A 22,710-nucleotide genomic window follows, 5' to 3' on the forward strand; every position below is an offset into this window, starting at 1 on the left:
GGGATGGTCTGTGTTCTGGTTCATATCCAGATCTTGAACTTCATAGATGTAGTACAGAAACCCCAGAATTCTACAGGAATCACCCAAAACATGTTACATCGTGCATCTGTCTTAACTAGTCTCTTACTCAGTTGTTTTGACTCACTTCACTTGAATACTAGAGCCTCTGGTGCATTTTCCGGAACTGATCTAACACTGGTTCTACATTATTGGAGTAAAGAACCTCCTAAGCAGTTTTTTAATAAAATGAAAAAAACAACCCCGGAAGACCATCTTAAACAATTCTTTACTATTTAGCAGGGAGGATGTTACATGCTTTGCTTATTAGCTGAACAAAAAGCTAGTTATTCCTAAACAGGAAGATAGAGCCTGTTGGTAGAGAGGGAAAAAGACTTTTTAAAAAGTAATGATATTTTTTCACCATTCCTGTGGTAGAAGTAGAATTCTGTTTTTATATGGCTTAACTATTAGTTTAACAATAGGGAGAATGACAGTTGAATAGTTGAAGGGAAAATAGTTTGTGGTGGGCATACCTCAGAAGCTTCAGTATATTCATCACCTAAGGCATCTGGCTTAGCAGGCGAAAGGAAAATTTTAAGGGAGTGGATTAATAACACCTAAATTGTGGGGTTTGCTCATATCTTAAAGTAGATGGGACTGTCCTCTGTCTATCAGTGCCAGAAAAAGAGAATTCAGTAATTCTGGTATTTCTGAGGAAATACCAGATACCTCATCTGAGATGAGGCAGAAATGCACATTTTTATGCCAGACCATTTCTCTTTGTCTGCTTGTACCTCCTCATAGAATGGGTCAGGTTGGAAGGTCCACAATGGGTCACCTGGTTCAACCTCTCTGCTCAAGCAGGGTTGTCCTGGAGTGCATTGCACAGGATTGTACCCAGATGGTTCTGGAATATCTCTGGGGAGGGAGACTCCACACCCTCTCTGGGTGTTCTGTTCCAGTGCAGGATCACTACACAGTAAAAAATTCTTCCTCATGTTCAGGTGAAACTTCTGTGCATCAGTTTCTGCCCATTGCTCTTGTCCTATTGCTCAGTACTACCACACAGAGCCTGGTCCATCCTTCTGGAAAACTCCCTTCAGTTACTGATACACATTGATTAGGTCCTGGCTCCCTCAGCCTTTCCTTCTAAGAGAGATACTCCAGCCCCTTAATCTGGGTGCTGATTTGGTGCTTACCTGGCAGTGGTATAGAAGAAATAGCTTTTTTTAATTGTAGGTGTCCTTAATAGTGTTCTTCTACTGTAATTCATGAATTAATCTTGCATAAGATTTTTTACATTGCTATGATTTTTATTCTTCTAGTTTGAAGAATTGTTTTGCGTTCCCTCCCCATTTTTGCTGCCTGTATTTAGCAGTGTTTCACTACAGAAAATTGTATCCTCTCCTAAAACATTTTAAATCTGAATGGTAGTTGAGCATAAAGTTCTGTAGGTTGGACTCAGTGATCTCAGAAGTCTTTTCCAACCTGACTAATTCCATGATTCCAAAGACTTTGGTGTAACTATATGAAATGATGATGAAAAATGGTTTTCATGAAAAAACATTTTTTGTAACTTGAGCTAATATGTGACTTCTTGAAAACAATTTGCTCTCGATTTCCTTGCCCCTCCTCTTCCTTGCCAAGCCTGTTTTCCTTTCTCTGTGTAATATCATTTGTCAAGTTGTAATTAGGAGACAGATTAATAAAAAATTAGAACAGTTCTTTGTTCATTGGCAGCCAGTTCATATAGTGACACATTTTCCAGTTTTCCATTGTTATTTTCTTCTGGACTATATATTTTTCTGTTTTCCTGACCTTGTTTATTCCTGTATGTTCCTTACAGAAGGACCATGGGGGTAAAGGGGACTGGCTGTTTCCATACTTCCTACATGCTATTTCTTTGCCAGAATCAGCAGAAACAGAGAAATTGCTACTGTGTGATGATCTTGCTACTTGTCATGATCCAAGTCTTCTGCTGCTGGAGGAGTGGGCACTGTGAGGATGGGGGAGTAAAAATTGAGATGGTGGGGAAGGAATGATGAGAGGAATATGTCGGCATAAAAAGAGGAGTAGAATGTGCTTGTGCTTAAAGGTTACACAGCTGGAACCTCTGAGCAGGATACCATTAGAAAATAAGCATCTTGTTTGACTCTCAGGCCTATGTTAATTGAAGTATAGAAAAGTTGGAACTCTTGAAACAGTTGGAATTTTATTGGCTGACATGATTATATAAGTTACTTAAATATGTTCTTTCTTTCCCAAAGACGGTGAGAATTTAACTTGCTATGCTCTTGTGAAGCTGGAAATATTGGCCTTGTTCTGTAGATGGAACAGGTCGAGGTCATGGCAGGGTAATAAACTTATCCTAGGTCCTTGTTATTGTTTAGAAGTTAGCATTAGTATGTGGTACTGGCAATGTGCGTTTGTAGCTTTGAAAATAAATATATCTAAATCCAACTGTTACAAATTTAGGGGTCTTGGGATTTGGAGTTGAAATGCAGCCACTAGACAATGTGCTGTGTGCATTGTCCCATTTGGCTTAAGGCATGTGATGGTGTTCAGTAGTTACTGGCTGCCTTCTTCCAACATTGTAACAGTGTTTAGCCACTTAAAGTGACTGCTTTTTGAGATTAGAGCTGGAGATAGGCCTTTAATATCTTGCAAAAGCTACTCTGTTTCTTAGTTGTCAGTGGCCTCAAGTAATCTTGACACTAGCAGTGTCAGAAAGATCAGCTGCAGAGATTGCTTTAATGTGCTGAATGAAGTGGGAAAGTCTTGGACATGCACCAACATCTTTTAATCTGTGATAGATCTTTTGATACACCAGTTCAGGTATTCTGGGAAAGTCCAGGACTAGAAGCAGCATATTCTACTTGGGGTAGAATTTGTGCATACAATTTGTGCATGCAATGCAATGATGTGGCTAGATTTTTTTGGTCAGTGGATGAAATAATGTATTTAGTAATATTGAGATTATTTTAACGAGGGCTAAGCCTAAATTATGTCTTGTCTCTCTATTCAGGTCTTACATATATAATTTGAATGGCAGAAGTCTGTGGAGAGTTGGGTTTTTTTTAAATTTCAGGTGTGTCTAAGAATAAACACCGTCTTTCAAGCGAAGTAATTTCTGGAGTGTCATTTCTTCTTAATTGTGACATTTTGTGTAGCTTGAAAATTTTAATATGATAGCTATACTTTATTAGGCTTTTTCCATATAGACAGTGTTTTATATGTTGCTACAAGCACTTTAACTGTTTGGGCAACTGTGTTGATGATACAAAACAGGCTGGAGACCATATCTGATGCACTTGTAACTTGACAGTCATTTGGCCCTGCTGTTGATACTCCTTTCCACAATTAAGGAAGAAATCTAGTGATATAAATAATCCTTAACTGCATTACAGAAGTCTTGGAAACCTGTTAAATGTGTTGGATTAAAGGCAGCATTTCTTAGGAACTGCCATTAAAAATCTTTCGAGCTGTAAACAGGTTGTGTCAGTGAATATTTGCAAAGTCTGTGTTGATGAACATTTTAAAGCAAACTTAAGGCACAGAACTGAAGCTTGATTCAGCTTAAAGTTACAATAGTTCCTAACTTAGGTAAGGTAGGAATTAAAAAAAAATGTAGTAAGACATTTATGGAAGCAATTCAGTCAGAATTTGTGAGTGGCAGAGAGGAAGGAATGGGACAACAGATAGGAAGCCCTGAAATGAAGCCCAGGGTTGATATGTTCTGGGAAGAAACAATGCTACTGGAAAAGTGGATTCAGCTTGATTCTCACTAGAATACAACCCTAGTATCATCTTTAAATGCTGTGGAACATTTTCTTCCTCTGATGTATTTGTGACAAATATGGAGATTTTTGCCCCTTATTTTCATCAGCTGGAAACTACAGGACTCTTCTTCTACCGCTTCTCTGTTGTTACCCTGTGAGTGTCTCCTCTGTGTGCATTTATGAGATGTTTTAGGGGTTTTTTTGTAATAAGTGGTAAAGGACTAAACCAACTTGTTTCACTGCTGACTCTGTAGGTTCTGAATAGCATTACTGAAGTTGAAAAATGTCACTGGAATTCCCTCTGCTGAATGACACTATGGCTAGCAGAGAGGATTTAAAAGGAGTTTAGTTTGGTTTGTTGTTGGGGTTTCTTTTTCAATAAACTCCATGGCTATGCTTCAGACCTGAGCTTGTGAAGGAGAACTCATGTATTTTGTAGGCATGATGACTGAACAGCTTTTCAGTTTTGTGTATATAAAATGTTCCCTTGGGAAGTTTAATTTAGTATTGAGCCACTGCTAACAGGTGGTATTTGAGCACTGTGGTATTTGAGCAGTCATCGGTTAGTTTTGTTGATAATGCTAAAGTGACACTTCACAGATTTTTTTTTTTTTTTTTAGATTAAAGCTTGATTGCATGTAGATCTACTAAAAAGTCTAGGAAAAAATCTATGATAAATAAGAGAACTTCTAAGCAGCAGTAGTAAAAATGTCAGATGAATAAATAGACTTGATTTTTATATTTGACTCAAGTAGACTATCTTGGCACTCTAATAACTTTTCTTCTCAGAGGTATCAACTAAAATACCTGTTTGCCACCTATTAAATTTGTCGAGTTATTGTTATAAAAGCAGTGTTAGTTTTCCTGAAATATTTTACTCAAAACACTGTTTATTTTATTAATTAGACTAAGGCATTTGCAGGAGGTACCACTGGTGTCAGGTGTTTTGATTGTTTGTTTATTTGTTTTCAGACAAACAAATTTGATTAAAATGCATTGAAAAATCAGATAAATGTAATTTGTAAAATATGAAAGGTTAGTAAGTTTGAATCTTGTGTACTCTTGAATATTATAGTGCAGCTCTAGTGATGCAGCTGAGTTTTGCTGAAGGTCAGTTCTGAAAAATCCTCTTTTGAGAGGCCTTGAAAAAATGGGATGATGAGTTAAAAGGTGGCCAGATGCCCTTTAGTGGTGAGAAAACAAATCATGTGAGTAAAGGGGTCTGAAATGGAGCAGAATGGTGAGTTTAGATGTAGGCATTTTTATGTAATGACATAAGTAATAGTGTACTGGTCTATAGCAGGGGGCAGAACAACTAAAGATTCCAGAAAAATTTGTTTTGGAGAAAGGATGGGTTTTACTATTAGTTTTACCTACTTTCTCAGAGGTATTGTGTAGCATCTGTGCAGTGCAGTAAATGTTGTGTCAAGTCAAATCTTGTTGCCCAGTGTTTCACAAAGAGCTGCTAAACCGCTTTGTTTAAAGTTACAAGCGTTCTTTGATTTGCAGTTTGTATTACAGACTAGTATGCAAATGTATATGCATTATATACTGCCTTTAATGCTTGCAAACTGCAAATTTTTAAAAGTATGGCACATGAAGAGATAAGATGGTGAATAGCAGAAAAATGGTGGCCTGTGGTTCTGTGGACAGGTTGTGATTACATGCACAATTGTGTCAGTCTTTCCATGGTGCTGTGGACTGCATTCTTGATTGTGAGCAACTGGTAATTATGACTGGAGCTCCCTGGGGCTCTGCAGAGGTGCATCTGCTGGACTTCTTTTGGAACCTGTAGACCCTATAAATACCAGTAATTTTTCTACTCCTGCACTGTGTGTACTCTTGTGCTTGCTTTTACATACATTTACAACTTCATGTACATTCACTACTTACGAAAATTTATGGCTCTTCAGGACAGCTGTTTATGGTTGTATTGTCAATTACAGCAATTAATAAGCCTTGAGTTCTGTCAAGATCAAGCAATCTTTAGCAAGTGCTATGAATTTTTAGTTTAGATATCTTAGAACTATTCTGGTAATGAGATTTTGGATAATTCTTCAAACATTTGACATGAATGTTTATAAGCTACTGAAATTGGTTTGGACTTCTAATGTAATCCTTTGAGTACCCTATTACTAGCTTATAGGAAAAGTGATACTCAATATTTGCATTCCTGTTTGTAAGAAATAAACCAGTTCCTGTCCTGAAGAACTTAACCTAAAATATTCTTCTAAATAGCATTTGAGTATTACTTAATATAACAAACTCCTGAATGGACATCACCTCAGTGTTATGACTAAAAATAGTCAGTACTTTCTCTATGACACATTTCATAAAAAGAAAACTTGTTTGAAGGTTTCAAATATTCCATAGTGGAGAAAACCTTAATTGAAAAAGCACTTGTGGTTTTGTTTTGGTTTGGTTTTTTTGTTTTGTTTTGGTTTTGTTTGTTTGTTTGGGGGGGGGTTGTGTTTTATTATGTTCCATTTTGCTTTAATTTTATTGGGAAATCTGTGATAATTGGAAGACTTTGGAAATTTATAATGCATCTTCAGAACACCAATTTCTAATTTGTGGAAAATTCTTGAGTGCTGGAAATTAAGTATTCACTTTAGAATAAAAGCTGGTGATGCCAAAAAGACTTGCTTAATGTTTTGTAAATTTTTTGATAATTACAGTGGATTTGATCCCTCTGTTTTGGATCATAGTGTTGGTAGGGCCTGTTTTCAAATCATATGATTAATTTTTATTCTTTGTGAATCCTTGAATAGCATAAACTAAACCAGAACTTGTTAAAATGTTCCCATTTATTAGCTGACAGCTGCAAGCTCTGGTTATTCTCCTTTAGTAAAAAAGCAAAAGACAAAACTAGATTAGTGCTAACAGGTTGAGAATACAAAAAATCTTTGTATTTCAGATTCTGTTTCTATGCAACAGTTCCCCTTCAGCACAAACTGGTTCTTCCTTTGATTTGCACATCTTGCTCAGTTCTGCATCTTTGCCTCCTTGATTGTTTTTTGTTCATGTCAGTTTGTGAAATCAAATCCCATTTTTGAACTGTCTTTTTCTTTTGAGGTATGTGTCATTTTCAAAATTCTTCACAATGTTCTTCAGTCTCTTTTGTGATGGAGCCTGAATGACATTTTGCCTGCTTTGTCATCTTTTTTTTAATCATCCTGTTTCCTCTTTCTCTCTTCTTGCTGGGCAGCTGTTGGGCTGTAAGATGTTTATCTCCTTTCAAACTTAGATTTCCCTTTTTGACTTCCCAAGTGGTATTGAACTGTTTTTACATGGGAAGAAAGGCTGGTGACAGCATCTGCTTGTGCAGCCTGTTTCTGTGCAGTGCTGACTTTCCTGACTCTGTGTGACTTTCCTGACTCTGTTCTAACACCTTGTGGTAGAGTCTTGTGAATTACTGATACTTTCCGAATTGGTACTTAGACTTTGCTGCTCAAGGGCGTTTGTTAAAACTGCCACTAAACTGTTGTATGCAGTAGAGCTGCATCATCTTGTTTTTTTGCTTCAGGCCTTTTCAGATTAATTTATAAACCTGTGCAACTGTTCCTAAAGCCTTTCCCTTTACGGTTAACACATGACTGAATACACTATTGAAATGTAAAAACTTAGGAAAATCAATTGGTAGAGAAAGATATGCAGGTCATGTTGTTCTTGACTGTTTCTAACCTCACTGTTTCTGTGAATAGGGACATATGTTGAACTGCAGTAGAGTCTTTTATGTTAAGTATCATAATGCTGTTATATGATGCAGTATAATCTGTTAATATATCTTTGGTGTTTTCTTTGCCCTCTATAAATACCACTTGCAGTGAATCTACTGTCTAAACTCCCCTAGAAAAAGAAGCCACCTAAACTTATTTTGTAACTGATAGTGATCTTCCATACTTTCCTTGCTCAAGTTTGTTAACAGTTTGTGGCAAGGGACCTTTGCTAGCTACAGGAGGAAGAAACACATTAATGATGTGACATTAATGGATATATATAACTAGTTACAGAATTATATATTAACAAATACAGTAATTTGTATGTTCGTTACTTGCTGTCAGAGGACATCATGCTACATTTCAGTTCTAGCTAAATTCTTATCTTTCATATTTGTCTCAGCCTAATCAGGCATGAGGATCTGTAGTCATTTCTTGCAGAAATTAGGGTTGAGATTTTTTTTCTTTGCTTGGGGTTCTGTGACTGCTGTAGCTCCTTTTCTGCTTTTTGGAAAAACCCTCTGCAAAGAGAAATGTTCTTACTCCTTTTTAATCCTCGCTGCATTGCTGAAGTGTAGTAGTACGAAACTGATCTAATGGATATTGGGCTTTTTCCTGTCTGTAGAGTTCAGGCTTTTGGAGTTAAATGTCATCTTTGTACAAGCCAATCCAGAAGTTCAGAAAATTCAGAAGACTGAGCTATCCTTTAATTTACTCATTTTTTGTATTTGGAGTATCACAACTCATATTTTTAAGAGGTAACTTTTGATTCTATAGATATTGATAGCCTTTGGGTTTTTGAAGATTACTCAAAAAGAAGTTTAAATTTGCAAGCAAGTCCTATACCTTAAGTGACTGTGATTTCCACAATCTACTAGACATGGTTGAAAAACAGTGCGGAGAAAAGAAAGCCTGTGTTTCACACTCCTCATTAATCCAGTAGCAAGAGTGCTTGACTTGGAAGTATTACAGAGAATATAATTCTTTGACTATTAATTTTGGAGGGATATTGGAATACCAGTTAACTTGGTAGAGTTTTTACGGGGCTTACTCTGTAGAGCTGCTTGCTGAAGCTTCCTAGTTTGGTTTTTTTTCATTTTATAGTCACTGGAAATGCTGAGAATTAAATTGGCCTAATTAAAAGCAGCCTCATGAGAATATAGATAGCAAATTGTATTTCAATATGGCTTAGATCAAGTTAATATCTTCTTGTAAAGTAATTGTTCTGTACCTATTTATATGTAGGTCAGCCAGTGATGAGGTCATTATTGCTTTGTGTTGAAGTAGAAGTTTGGAGCAGTGTCAGTTTTCTGGGAAAATTGATTTTATCTTCAAATTGTTCTGGAGCAGGAGAGAAGCTGAAAGAGCTTTAATTACCTAGTGAGTATTTTACCTTCAAAAATGAGTGTTTTGACTCTTCTGGGTAGTTTTGTCTTTTCTTCATTTGACAGAGTATGATATGCTAAATAGCAGCTTGGGTATAATCTTAATTTCTGGCGAAAATTGTGGGACTCGGTAGTTCCTCCAGGTTCTTGGTGATGCTTACATGTTTTGCCCTAAGGTTTTGAATGAAGTTTTGTTCCTTTTTCCTCTGTGTTAGTTTACTTTTCCAAATCTGAAGTTGTTCTTTCACATGAATGTGACACAATTTATTGTTTGCAGTTGCTTGGATTTTCTGTGTTCATATTCACCAACAAAGGGGGAAACGGTCCTTCCTACTAATGAGGTGATTAAATTGGTGTTCCTAAGTGTCTGATATCCAGTTTATATCCATCACTGTCCCAAAAAACAAGATCAGTGTGATATGCTTTGGTTTTTTGTTTCTCTTTAATATCTTGTTAAATGTAAATTAATGCAATTTCTTTTAAGATGTTTGCTCCTAACTCTGAAAATCCCAGGACACCTCAGTCACTTGATAAAGTCTTCAGTCCCACTTAATGTTTCCTTTCATACTCCTTAGAGAAGCTTTTGCACTGTGTACTTCCAAAGTATATGATGTGTCTATTCTTTTGCAGTCATTTGCATTTTCTACCTAGTTTTGTGCTTGGATCACAAATGTTCTGGACGGTATGGTCTCGGTTTCATTTTGACTAGCTGTGGGTTAGTCCATGTAACAGCACATGGGGTGGATTGATTGAGAAACTTTACTGCGATTGTCTTTAAAGCTGAAAAGGACCAGTTGCCATGGTCTGCTCTTTAGCTAAGGGAATTGAATAAACTTCACTTTGTGTTGTAAAAGTAGAAAGAAGTTTTGTAGGTGAAACCAGTATATTAACCTAAGTGGAACAAATAAATTATTATCTTGCAAATTTTTCTGTGACTCCTTCAGAAGCAGTGGAGGAACAAACTGTTAATCCCAAAGCCTTCTCATCGTGAACTCTTAATTGCATCAGGACTTCATTTAGTAGTGGCAGAATTTTATTGTTCCCCTACTAAAGGTTGTGTTGCTTCAGAATCCTTCTGGGAAACTCCTTTCATTGGCTTTTTGAGAGTTCATTATTCATTTATGCACTTAAAATTGCAGGGTTCTGAGAATTTTTCAGAGTGATGCAAGCTTAAGAAATGTGAGCTTTGAAGTGATTGGATAAGCAGATTGGGTGGTTGCTGCTAAAGAGTAGCAGCTGGGAACTGCCAGAAATGAAATTGTGAAATGTACCTTAGCTCATAAAGTTAACACTTTTGTTCTGTCACTATTTTTCTCTCAAGTTTTATTTACAGATTGCTATGTTTTTACAATGAGAGCTCTTACTGTTTTCTGTGGTTTTTCATACGTATGAGGTTTTGCTTTTCTCCTTCAAATAACAAGATTAATTTGTTAGTTTTCTAAATGTGGCACAATCTATTCTCTGCCTTACCTAGTTTTAAAAACTCACTATGTTTGTTTCCAGCACTTTTTATTATCTATCTGACATACTGCAAGCTCTATTAGGGAGATCATAAAATGGAAAAGAAGATATAAGTTGTCTCACATATTACAGATGGGACAATTGAGTTAAGTTTATAGTAATCTAGTTATCATTTAGGTTTTTATTATGTCTGCATCAAAGTTGTGTGAGGTAATTTAGGGCAATACATACATACCTAGTAAATGATATTATCAGTATAGGCTCTGACCTCATGGCTTCTTTTGTCCTCCAAATTCAGGAAAAGAACTTTGCAGTAAAACTGCTTTTATCTTTGGTCATTCTTTCTTATTAACCAATTCAGCAAACTGCTCTTTGTTGTTTCTGCTGGGTCTGTATGTCTCATTCTGTCTTGGGTGACTTTTTTTTCTGGGAGATGCTGCAGGTGAGTAATTATTGTTTGTGTCTGCATGTAGAGATCTATGATTAAACCAACTACTTAATCATACCTTCAATATCATGCAAGTCTAGATTTTTGCTGGAAGCTGAGCAAGTGTAATGGAGTTCAGATAGGGAATGCTATAGGATTGATGTATATGAATATATATCATATAATCCCTGCTGTGAGTGTACAGACTTCATAGATTGCTTTTCAGTCCTGAACACTTGAAATTCAAAACATGAAAATTTTAAAAGTTGGTGTTATCCTTTTTGAGTAGATGCATTTTTTATTGTTATGTTTCCCTTAAAAAAGCCAGATGGTGTATTAAAGGCTGAATCCTCTTCTAAGTTACACTCTTGATTCCTTTAATTTTTCTGTCTGCTAGAGGCTTTGGCAACAGGAGCCATCACTAATGTTGGTTTTGCTTTGTGCTTCATTGGTTTAGGGCTTCCCTGTGATATCCTAGAATAGTTACTTGACTGTGATGGCCTTAAGCCATTAATATCTCACATTGGAAGAGACCCATGGACAGTGAAGGATTTAAATAAAGCATAGCAGAAGTTACTGGCCAACTGCCAGCCAGGGGACAAGTGTCTTCCCTTAAAATGACTGATGAAGCTTGAGCAGAGACATGACTGGATTAGATGGTGACTAAGGAGTAAACCGTGGGCTTTTCCTAAGACTTGGACAGTTTTTCTTGCCTGTTGTATCCAGAAAGGGAATGTGGTAGAACCTGACATACATGCAAAAGGGGAGACTCTTCTAAGGAATCATCACTTACTTAAAATAAGTTGGTGGTGTTTGGGTGTTTTTTTGCTTTTTTTGTTTGTTTGGTTGGTTTTTTAAATAAGACTTTTTTTTTATTGTGGCAAAGGGAATTATAACACTCAGCATACTTGAAAGAAGCAATGCCAGAATGCTGTAACAGCTTTAACCTGACTTGATCTCTACTGTAATCCCAAATCCACCAATCCCCTTTGCCTTGGTTCATTATCTCTGATGTCGGCAATTTAAATATGTTGAAGAAGTAGGTATTAATCTTTTTTTGAGTTCCTTCAGTACTGAAGGTCACAGAGTATTTTATTTAGAGGCAGGATTAAAAGTTTAGGCTGCTTCAGGAGTAACACATTTAAAACTTGAAATCTTCTTTCCAAGGTAAGTTAAAAGAAGCTGTGTTTGGTTTTGTGGTTTTGTTTATGATTTTTTTCCCCTGAGGTGTTCTCTTTTCTCTATGTAAAATGCTTACAGCCTTCCTTGATGTTTGCTGTTGATTAGTATTCACAGGTGAGGTATTGAGTTAGAATATAAACAACAGCTGACAACAACAATAAGACCTGTTAACAACAGTAAGACCTGTCTGTTGTACCTTTATGGTTTCACCTTTAAGATCATACATAAAAGCTGAGCGCTGATACAAGTTCAATTGTTTATCAGATTTCTGGTAACCTTTACAAGAAATGTATCTGAATGCGCCCAGAAAAAGTTACTATAAAGTTTCAATGGATGATGGTAGGCAGTTGTAGGGGAGAACACAGTTTATGTATCTAAATGGAAGTTATTTCCAAACACGAAGGTGGAATGGAAGAATATGTTGACTGGCTTGCATCACTGGTTTTAAACTACTGGGTGGAATTGTAACAGAGATGTTAGGGAGTTGTGGATGTATTATGCTAGATAGTTGTGGCCTCTTTGAAATTGTGCCTGCCAATAAATCCTCTACCAATTTAAAAGCAACCTTAAATTAGTTGGACAGCAGTGTGCGAACTAAATGTAACTGTAAGATTTCTTTTTAATCTCAAATGAATAGCGAGATAAAGTCCCCTCTGAACCTCCTTTTTCCCCAGCTCCCTCAGCAGGGACCTAGATTCCAAACCTTCTCTGGACTTGCTTCAGAACCTCTATGTCCTTTTTGAAGTGAGGGACCCAGAACTGGATATAGGTTTTGAGGTGTCTCCAGTGCCAAGTACAGGGGAAGAATGAGGTTCCTGGTTCTGCTGGCCATGTTATTCCTGATCCAGACAGGATACCATTGGCCTTCTTGGCCACCTCGGCACACATTGGCTTGTGTCCAGCTGCTGTCAGTCAACACCACCATGTCATTTTCTGCTGGGACACTTTCCAGCTACTTTTCCCCCAGCCTGTGGTGCTGTCTGGGCTTGTGACCCCAGGGCAGGACCTGGCACTTCACCTTGTTGAACTCATACCATTGGCCTTGGCCCATTGATCCAGCCTGTCCAGATCCCTCTCAGGGCCTTCTACCCTCCAGCAGAACACAACTACCATGGTGTCATCTGCAGAATGACTGAGAGTACCCTTGATCCTCTTGTCCATATCATCGACAAAGGTATTGAATATGACCTGCCTCAAAACTGAGCCCTGGGGAGCTGCTGACAGGCCTGCAGCTGAATGCAACACCATTCACCACCACTCTTGGCTTGCCCATCCAGGGAGTTCTTTTACCCAGTGAACTCCTGGCCCACCTGAGCCATGTGCAGACAGTTCCTCCAAGAGAATGCTGTGGGAGACAAGTGTCAAAGGCTTTCCTGAAGTGCAGGTAAACGACATCCACAACCTTGCCTTCATGTGCTCAGTGGGACACCTTGCCATAGAAGGAGAGGAGATTGGTCAAGCTGGGCCTGCCGTGCAAGAACCCAGGCTGACTGAGACTGATAAAGACACTGATTGCTCTTGTTGTCCTGCATGCACTGTGTGATTATACCCAAGATAATCTAAATACTGGCATTTAAGGTCAGTTCATAAATTTCATGGCTTGGTTTTGTAGCTATATCCTCAGGGGTCCAGGAGAAAATAACTATAATATATTGCTGCAATATGCATCTTGTTGCTGGTTGACTAAAGAATTAAAGAAAAAGTGGTGGATACTCTTCCATAAGAATACTGTTAATTCTTTTCCATACAGAGCATTGAAAGATTTATTTGGTTAAGAAATACCAAAACAGATTTCTTTCATGACTTGTGCCATTCTGTGAGTTCAATATATGTTGCTAGTTCTAGCTATTTGAGTTATGTTCATAACAAGAGTTACTGATTTTGATGGCAAGTTTTACTTGAAGTGCAACTCTTACATACCAGTGGAGTGCCCAAGTCCTTTACTGTCATACTTCTTGCCAGTACTACTTACCTGGTACCATTATTGTTGCTTCTCTGTTTTCCTGTCTTTCCTTACTTATTTACTTTACTTTAATCCATGACTTTTCTGTATAACCTGTAAGAATTTGGTGCTCGTTTGTACCCTCTTTAATTCTTTCTGTTGTACATGTGGAAAGCTCACACCAAAGGGGTAACCAGGTGCCCAGATAGGACAGTCCAGTGCCAGAAAATATATTGGATTTTTGGATAGCCAAGGTAATAACTATGGAATGTCGTGGGCTTTGGTTACAACAATGAATGGAACATAAGCAGAGCTGAGGAGGGGAAAATTGTAGTGTAGTCCTCAAGATTCAATGAATTGTCATTTGAGCTGGATTCAGCTTGGAAGTCTTGGATCTTAAACCACTGTCATGCTGTCCCAGCTTCAGGATAGACTGGACTTGTTGGTGACCTGAAAACATAATGCAAGATTGGCGAGTGTAGTCTAGCTCACTGCTAAGAGATATTTAATTTTGGATCTTACTGAATGTGAGGTGGGTGTCACCTCACATGAATTTTTATGTATTTCTTTAATTCCTTCTTTAGGACATGATCTTAGAAAAGAAGATAATTTGGGATCAGCAGTGAAACTGTCACTGCTGATAAGTTTCATGAACTTCCACAAGCCTTCTTATTCAGTGTCTTCTAATTTCTTGGCTTTGCTTAATTTTTGCATCACAAAATCTAACTCAACATTAGTATGAATGTAAGAATCTCAGAGGTGGATTTATTTTCTTTAAGTGGAAGTCTTGTGTTGAAGAACTGCTAATTCGAGGAAGTATTTAGGAGAGTTGCACTCTCTCTGCCTGGAATCCTTTCAAGCAAAGCACATACTTAGTAGCTGGTTTGTATAAAACAATGCAGAAGTCACCAAGTTGTTTTAAATGGTACTTTCTAAATTTTGGCAGTTAGTCTGCAATTTTATCAGTTCTTCGGTTATGTCTTGCTTTCAGGTAACTATATTTGGATATTCAAATTTTAGGTGGATTTGTTCACTGCCTGCGATAAAAAGCCTAAAAGGTTACTTAAATACTCCAAGTCAAAACACAAATGCCAAATTCCCTGGTGATCTTATCTATTACATTTCCTATACAAGTTTCCTTTTGCAGTGTATAAATTGGATATTCCTGTTAAATAGAAGATAATGAGTGACTTTGTTTCTTGATTCATAGATTCCTCTTGGACTGACAACAACATTACTGTGTTGAGTAGTTTGTTCAAGGGGTTTTGAGGGTTTTTTCTTCTCATAGAATTTAACAGAAAAGGCCAAATAGAAGTATATTCATACTCTTTCTGAACAGGGTAGATTAAAGTATTTTTCTTGCTGCTTTTTTGCACTGAAATCTTGTTCTTACTTTTCTTGTTTTAAGCCGTATTTTTTGTGGTGTCTGCAGAAACTTTGTGTATGTCTTTCATCTGCACTTTGATAAACTCCTTTTAGTGTTTAATTCTCTGATATGTTCCTCACAAAATGTATAAATTACAATAGGTGAGATCTTGCATATTTTTGTGACCAACATTTAATTCAGAAATTCAAATATTAACATGGCTTAAAGCTTCCTGGGCTTTGTGTGAAATTTATTTTAAACCACTGTAGTTATGTCTATGTGGCATGTTCTAGTCATGCAGAAGTTTTTAGAGCCTTGAAAACACATACCATCATTTTTAGTTTGACTACTTGCCTGCTGTTTTTTGATGAGGAATATGAACCTCTGACAGCCAAAAAAAACCCCACCCAAATCAAACTTCTTTTCACCAAGCAGTTCTTCACTGTTAAAGCTTTATGAAAGTGACAATACGTGGAAAATGAACTCGAAGGAGGAGGAAGAATTCTCTGCAACAGGTAATTGTCATCAGTATTAATTTTGGTGGTGTGGAGAAGAATGAGAAAAGACAAGAGAAGCATTTTCTGTGTTTGTGGAACAGGGAGAAGGGTCTTACGTGTAGGCTCTTCCTAAATGTGAGCCGCCAGCTGCTTCCATCTTTCTTTTTAATACTCCCATTCTTTAAAGCTGTGGTAGGGGATGATGGAAAACAGCTTTTTGTGTAATTTAAGAATTTAATTGACTATCTTGATAATGCCTCATTCTGGTCCCCAGCTGACATGGCTTGGACTGTTTCACTTGCCTGCTGAAGTTTCTTGGTTTTGTTAACAGTGATAATTAGAAGTGTAGAAGGTACAGGAGAAGATGTAAGAAGCACAACATATATTGTGTTGCCAGCACCCCGGGAGGTGCCCTTGCATCAACAACACAAATGCAGGAACATCTAGTGCAGAGCTGGAGCAGCCAGGGCTGTGACAAGGTGGTTTGCATTTTTAAGGCCATTTACAAGGATGAACATCTTACATTGCTTTTGTATGCTGCTGCAGAAGGTTGCAAATCTTGGACAACCACTCCTGTACATGTACTAAACAGATCAGGAGACCACTCTTGCCCCTTGCTGAATTAATTGCCTGTCTGTGGAAAGAACCTTATGTTTTAAACTGTCCAGGGATTAATTTTCATTTCTAGTGACTCACACACCCCCCACCCCCTTTGAAGGACTAAATTTGAGATTAGTCCTAGGATGAAATTGTGGCCTGCTGACATTTAAACACATTTTCTCTTTTTATAAAAGCAGAAAACTAATTGAGGGCTGATGCTGTAATTTAGCTCTCTGAACTATTTACAAAAAGATGCACTCCATGCAGAAAAGTTATGCATAATCAGACCTAGAAACAGTGTTCTACTAATATATGCTGAAGAACTGCTTTGCAGTGTGATGTCTGTGTACAAGCTGTTTTGTATAAACAAATGCAGATAAGAATTGAAATTCTGTTACTAATTTTGCTAATTGCTAATTTCCTTTTTTACTTTCTATCCACAGATCTTCATGTCTTTCACTAAGAGGACATTTGTCAAGATAATTGCCTCAACTATTGTACCTTGGAGCAGCATGTACAAAACTGATCTTAAGACTAAAGAGTCATTAGTATTTGAAATAACTGCCAGGGGAAAAAAAAATCAGGAAAGACTTTTTTCTTTTTTTAAAATTTACAGAAGATAAAATTACTGAAGTCCATGAAGAGGTTATCCTTACCTAGTAAAAAGGCACAGCTGCTGAAAGACAAAAGAATACTCAGTAGAAAATTGCAAAACCCATTTTTGTTCTTAAAGGAACACATTACATGTCATGTCAACTCCTTTACTGATGTGTTTTGACTTTTCTCTAGGAAACTGGCATTTCTGCAGTATTCAGAATTGGGTCAACCTTCAGTTAGTAGATTTTGGACTTTTCCCTTATCTGTAATTATTTCTGTCAACAAGTCATAATTTTGTGCCTGTTTAACTAGGAATTAACCTATAGCCTCCTAACAGCATTCAAGAAAATTTCAAGACTGTTCTAAAAGGATAAGGATATTCAAAGTATCTGTAATATTTCAGCTTCTTTTTCTACTGGTGCAGCTTGAGAGAGAACAGAGTTCCAGCAGCCTGGTAGTGATACCCAGATGCAGCTGGGGAAGGCATGTTTTCCACTGGGCGTAGGTGCAAGTAAATCTCTTGTGGAGTGTTGACTTTGTAAAAGATGCGTTTCCTCAACAAACCACATGTCACTGGTTTCTAAATGTGTTGATATAGTGTATATGAGCAGATACTCGGACTTTTTGTGAGGTATGCTAAGTATATATCTGGCAGGAGATACTAAGATTATAATGAGGTTTTTAAATTGACAGTCTTATGCTGTGTCAGAACCTTGTTACTCTATAGATGCATTTGTATGAATGAACTTTTTTATCAGAGATGAAATTATATCTTTGGAGTTTTACACTGGCTTTGGTCTTTATTGATTAGTATAATTTAAAACTATAAACTAAAGTGTAAATGCAGCATTATTTTAATGAATAAGGGGTATAATTATAATTATCTTTTTCAGTAACTCAAATTTTCTGTTATGCACTCAATCACAAAGAATATTTTCCAGCATTCTTTAGAATGCTTCCTCATCTGGTGTTAAAATTAGGTAATTCTTTGCATTAAAACTGTACAGATGAAAATGTGTATCCAGTTTCTTTCCCTTTTCTTAGAGGGTTTATTTGATACTTAATGATGTCTCATAGCTGTGCTTTGCTCCCTGCTTTTTTACTGAGCATATAAATGTGGATATAGCTCTAGACTCTCCATTTTACTTACTGCCTGTCTATTAAACAATCCTTGCTTCTTAAGCAAGAAGAGTATTCAGCCTACTTAGCGATTGTGTTTCAGGGTTTATCTCCTGTCTCATAGAGCATATACACATTCTGATTGTATTTGGGGACAAGTAAGTAAACTTGTACTGCCGCATGTGGAATATGATTAAAAATGCCTGCTCCTCAGACCAAAGCATTCCTCTTAATCTTTGATATAGCTTAAGCTTTCATATAGAGTACCATCTTTGTGTTTGTCTGGGTCACAGCAGTGTAAACAGGAATTTTGGCATGAGTAATTCAGATGTTTATTTGTACCAAAAAGCCCCCTCCCTACCAACATCCTTTTAAATCTTACAAGAATTTTGGATCTCCTGTGAAGATGAATATTCAACGCATCAATAGCAGGTAAGTGCTTTTTAAAATACTTTACTTAAATACTATATGGAAAATATTGAATAATCTTGTAATTTTTACATTGTCATTTACTACATTTTTCTACCCTTTTAGATATCCAAGATCCAGTACTGGATAGGTAAGTATTCTGAACAATTTTTTTTTTTAGCAGTAGCACTTTCAAAGAAAAGCTAAGCTGAAGTTTATTCACTTTTTTGCCTGATCTCCAAATAATTTTGTAGGCTACTCCAATTAGATAACTTACTCATGACTTAGCATGTGCATCTAAATGCATAGTAAGGTTCATTATAAACATTACACTTACTCAATTCATGAACTGAAAACAGTTACTCCCATTTTTTTTTGTTTTGTCCTGCTCAGTTTTCAGAAGCATTTTATGCGTCTTTAGGCAGATTGATTTTGGTAGCCTGTAACAGAAATTAATTTTCTTCCAAGACCTGAACAAGGATGTAAATGCTCAGAACAGTAGTAGTTAAGATTGTATATTTGTGTGCATGTGCATAAATGCACTGGTTTTAATTCAACTTTCTCCTTTAATTTGCAGCCTTCCAGTCTGGTGTTTTTCTTGCCTCTTCATGACCTCGTGTCTTGAGCAGCCTAGCTGGATCCCCTGGTTCCTGTTTCTTCTTGTTTCAAAATTCTGCTTTCTCCCATTTTAGATCCCCTACCCTTTTATATTCATATGCATACACTAGCCTTTTGCTACCTATTTTGGTCTTTGCTATTTATCCTGAGACTTTGGTTGGGTTCCATGCAGTATTTTCCATGTGGCACTACTCTCCTGGATTCCCTGCCACAGTGCAGTTAGTTTGTCTGAAGAACATCCCTGATGTGCTTTTGAGGTTTTAATGGCCTGATTGTCCTCATCTACATTTCTGTTCTGCTGCTTTGTCTTGGTCTAAGTAGACATTGGAGAAGACATTAAGGCTGTGCCTTTTGCTGCCCTACTTAGAAAGCAAATGCGTGAACGTTTTTTAAAGAACCAAGAGAGCCTGTGGGTTGTGGGGGATGATAAGCAAAGTGAAAAGTTCCTGAGATAAAAAAAATGCAAACAACTCCGCTGAACAACAACAACATGTCTCCTCTTGGACATGTTTAGATTGATGTTTGTTCTGCTCCTTTCTGCTCTAATTAGGAAATGCAGTCACATTTTAGCTTTTAGGCTAAACGTAGTTCTTTCTTTTTTTTCCCCTTCTGTCAAGTAATCTCTCTATTTCTGTTTGATTTTATATCATTTTGATGAGCCTTTCTTTGCAAGTGCTCAGCTGTGAATCCCTTATGCTCCACACCATATGAGAATTGCTGCTGAATAGAATATCTTAGATTCATCTGAAATATGTTTTGTTTTCTTGTGGAATACACTCCCTTAAAATATTTGTTTTGAATGTGGTTATACATCTCTTCAGTTATCTGGCTGCTCCTTTGCTAATGGATTCAGAAAAGTCATTAAGCATGTGTGTATTGTGATCTCTGGCTCTAAGTGGGGCATCTGGGGGAAAATACCAAGTTTAAGTGTTTTCTGGCGTTCATATTGCAGTAGTTCATGCTGATTTCCTTGAGTACACATTTAAATTGTTGATACCCTCAAAGTTTTAAGTTTTTTGTGCTGTTACTCTGTTGTTGTGTAGCAAGGATTTAAAGTCTTAGTTTGACTTACCATTCAGTTACAAAGCAGGAACATATTAACATAGTACATTACAAAAATATTTAAATGTAAAGCTGTTATGTCTGAGTTTCTGGTCATGTAAAATTCTTCTTTTGCATAATTCTTGCTGTGTGAATCCTTTTTGGGGGGATTGGGCAGGTGGTTCAGGGGAGAAAACAGTTTTCTTATGCAAATTGAATAAGATTTGTCATCGGAATTTATAAGGACATGTCTGTTTCTGCTTATGAAATAAAATGGTAAAGCAGGTTTTGTGAAGTTTCGAAATTAAATATTTTTAACTTGAAAAGTAACATTTGCTCAATATATAAGTAGTGAGTTTGTTTTTCTGAGTTTAGAATACGGGATTGAAGTTCTTGTCATAATTATGTGAACTGATGTTTTCATGGGAGTTCTTATTTAAGGAGACCTCTTAATGGTTTTATATTTCTTTGTATGTTTTGGTAACATAGATCTATCCAAATAAAACACAGTCTATGATTGTTGGGTCTGAATTATATATTTTTAAATAACAATGTAACTTGTATTACCAGAGATTTTTACAGTGCTGAAATTTAAACAGTTACTTAAAGCTTATCTGGGAGTAATTGCAACTTTGTTCTTTTTTTCTTGTTGTGTTTCAGGGAAATGAGGCAAGCTACCCTTTGGAAATGTGCTCGCACTGTAAGTTTTTCTTAATTGCTACACTGTATTGTTACAGAAGTCAATTTTGTTTGGGGATTGATATGGACAGGTTTCATGTATGTTATGTAGTTTATATATTAACTAAAAGAATAAAATGTTAAAAATTACCTTTGGAAATGATACAGCTTTTGCTGTTAGATTGTAAAATCAAAACCCAGTCTATCTTTAAAATAGAAATCAGTTAAAGGTTTGAGGGTTTTCTTTGAGTCTTCCATCAGAATATATTAAAAAAAAACTTATGATAGTCTTGATGTCTGTAGGGTGAAGTGTAGTTCAACCAGTGGGGCTTTTCCATCAGTCCTGATGCCAGTTCCTTAGGGGTGTGGATCAGTCATGGTGAAGTCTGTGCTGTGTTAGGAGTGAAGTATATTGCTTAAACTGGCTTTGTGCCTTCAGAGGAAAGGAGAGGTTTGGGACTAAATGAGCTTTTTTTTCCCCTTGTACAGCCAAGCAGTTAGGTGAGAACCCACTTGGTGTTACTTACTTTTGGCCATGTGAGAATAAAATTCATTGCTCTATCTCATGGGGTTGGTCTGCCCTGTAAAAATGACAAAGTATCAGATGATCTTTTCGCTTAAAGCTGACCAGAGAAAGGGTTATCTTGTGAAATGTCCTTGTGGTGTTGTGCTAAGTGTAGCTATTCTTAGTTGTGTTTTCTATTCAATTATTTTCTTCAGCCCTGAAGTGTGTGTAGACATGTGCATGTGTCTTCTGAACCACTTGATAAAATTCCTTATCTTGGGTGAATCAGATCTTTCTAGATCCCTTTCACAGTGCTTGTCATGTGCTTGTGCTGGCCTATGGCTCTTGTAACTCAAACTGTAATAGAAAATAAATGGTCATGGAGAAATCTTTGTCTAAATATGTTTTTTCAGAGAAATGAGACTTTACCTGGTAATTTGCAAGTCCTGTGTGCCTAATGGGAACATCTACGTGGATTCTAATTTGAGTCATAAATTCGCAAACACTTGGGAATATCATCCACAGCAGTGCATAGCTGTGTAATGCTCTCAGTATATTTTCTTAAATGCAAATACATGGTTGGAGTTTTGTACTTGATGAAGACTTCAGTAGTGTTTTCCTGAATCATATATATATCTCAATCTTAAATTGCTGCTCCATTGGTCAGTGTTTTGTTATGGACAAACTGGTTTCTGAAGAATTATTTTTTTAGCTAGTCGTGTCAGTGTCAGAGTTGTAAGCAGTGTGTTGCCATCCTTAACTTCTGATTCTAGGACAAACTATATTAATTGATAGCAATGGGCAGCCTAAAGGTTTATTATTACACTTTTTTGCTCATTTTTATTGCAGAGAAAGTGAGGATTTTTGCATAATATTCTGTGGTTAAACGATACGTTGAGGCTGCTGTTGTTTAAATGTGAAGTTTTCTATGATTAAAGGTTCTTCTGCTCTGATGGCCTTTCTCACAGCAGAAGGTTGGCTGTATCCTGGGCAGCATAACACACCAGGAAAATGTCCCTTTGCTTGGATGGGCCCAGCCACTGCAATGATAGTGCTATGCTTAAAGATCCTGAGTGCCTCAGTATTCTGAAAGTCAGGGGTTTTGGGCACAGGTGTGCACAGCTGCATGTCTGGAAGCAAGCTTGCAAGTAGATGTTCACATTGTTCTTTAAGTGTTAAATTGTCCCTCCTGCTTCCAGAAATTGCACTGACAGGTCTAAAGTTTTCAAGGCAAGGCTAGACAATATCTTTGTAGATCATCTGATACAGTGTCTTGGTTTGAAAAGACAGGTGTCTGCTAAGGAACTCAGGAGCCTTCCCTGAACTGGAAACTGTAAACCCCCTCCCTCCGAATTGTTACAAATTTGAAATTAAGGGGGCCTCTCA

The 22,710-nt window shown here is 37.0% G+C and overlaps 1 protein-coding gene and 1 long non-coding RNA gene across 2 annotated transcripts in view; both read left to right on the forward strand.

The window, feature by feature from the left end:
• The window catches only part of PPP3R1 (protein phosphatase 3 regulatory subunit B, alpha), a 38,685-nt gene that overhangs the window by 2,558 nt on the left and 13,417 nt on the right, over positions 1 to 22,710 (forward strand). The window contains exon 2 of the mRNA XM_036381180.2: positions 20,802 to 20,841. Within this exon, the coding sequence (XP_036237073.1) occupies positions 20,802 to 20,841 (40 nt within the window). The remainder of the gene's footprint in view (positions 1 to 20,801; positions 20,842 to 22,710) is intronic.
• LOC118685588 (uncharacterized) lies at positions 11,224 to 20,800 on the forward strand. The gene is made up of 2 exons (XR_004979996.1): positions 11,224 to 18,633; positions 19,060 to 20,800. It is a non-coding gene; the product is annotated as an uncharacterized LOC118685588 (long non-coding RNA).

Source organism: Molothrus ater, chromosome 3 (genome assembly GCF_012460135.2).
Source record: "Molothrus ater isolate BHLD 08-10-18 breed brown headed cowbird chromosome 3, BPBGC_Mater_1.1, whole genome shotgun sequence".
In the NCBI taxonomy this organism is placed as follows: domain Eukaryota; kingdom Metazoa; phylum Chordata; class Aves; order Passeriformes; family Icteridae; genus Molothrus; species Molothrus ater.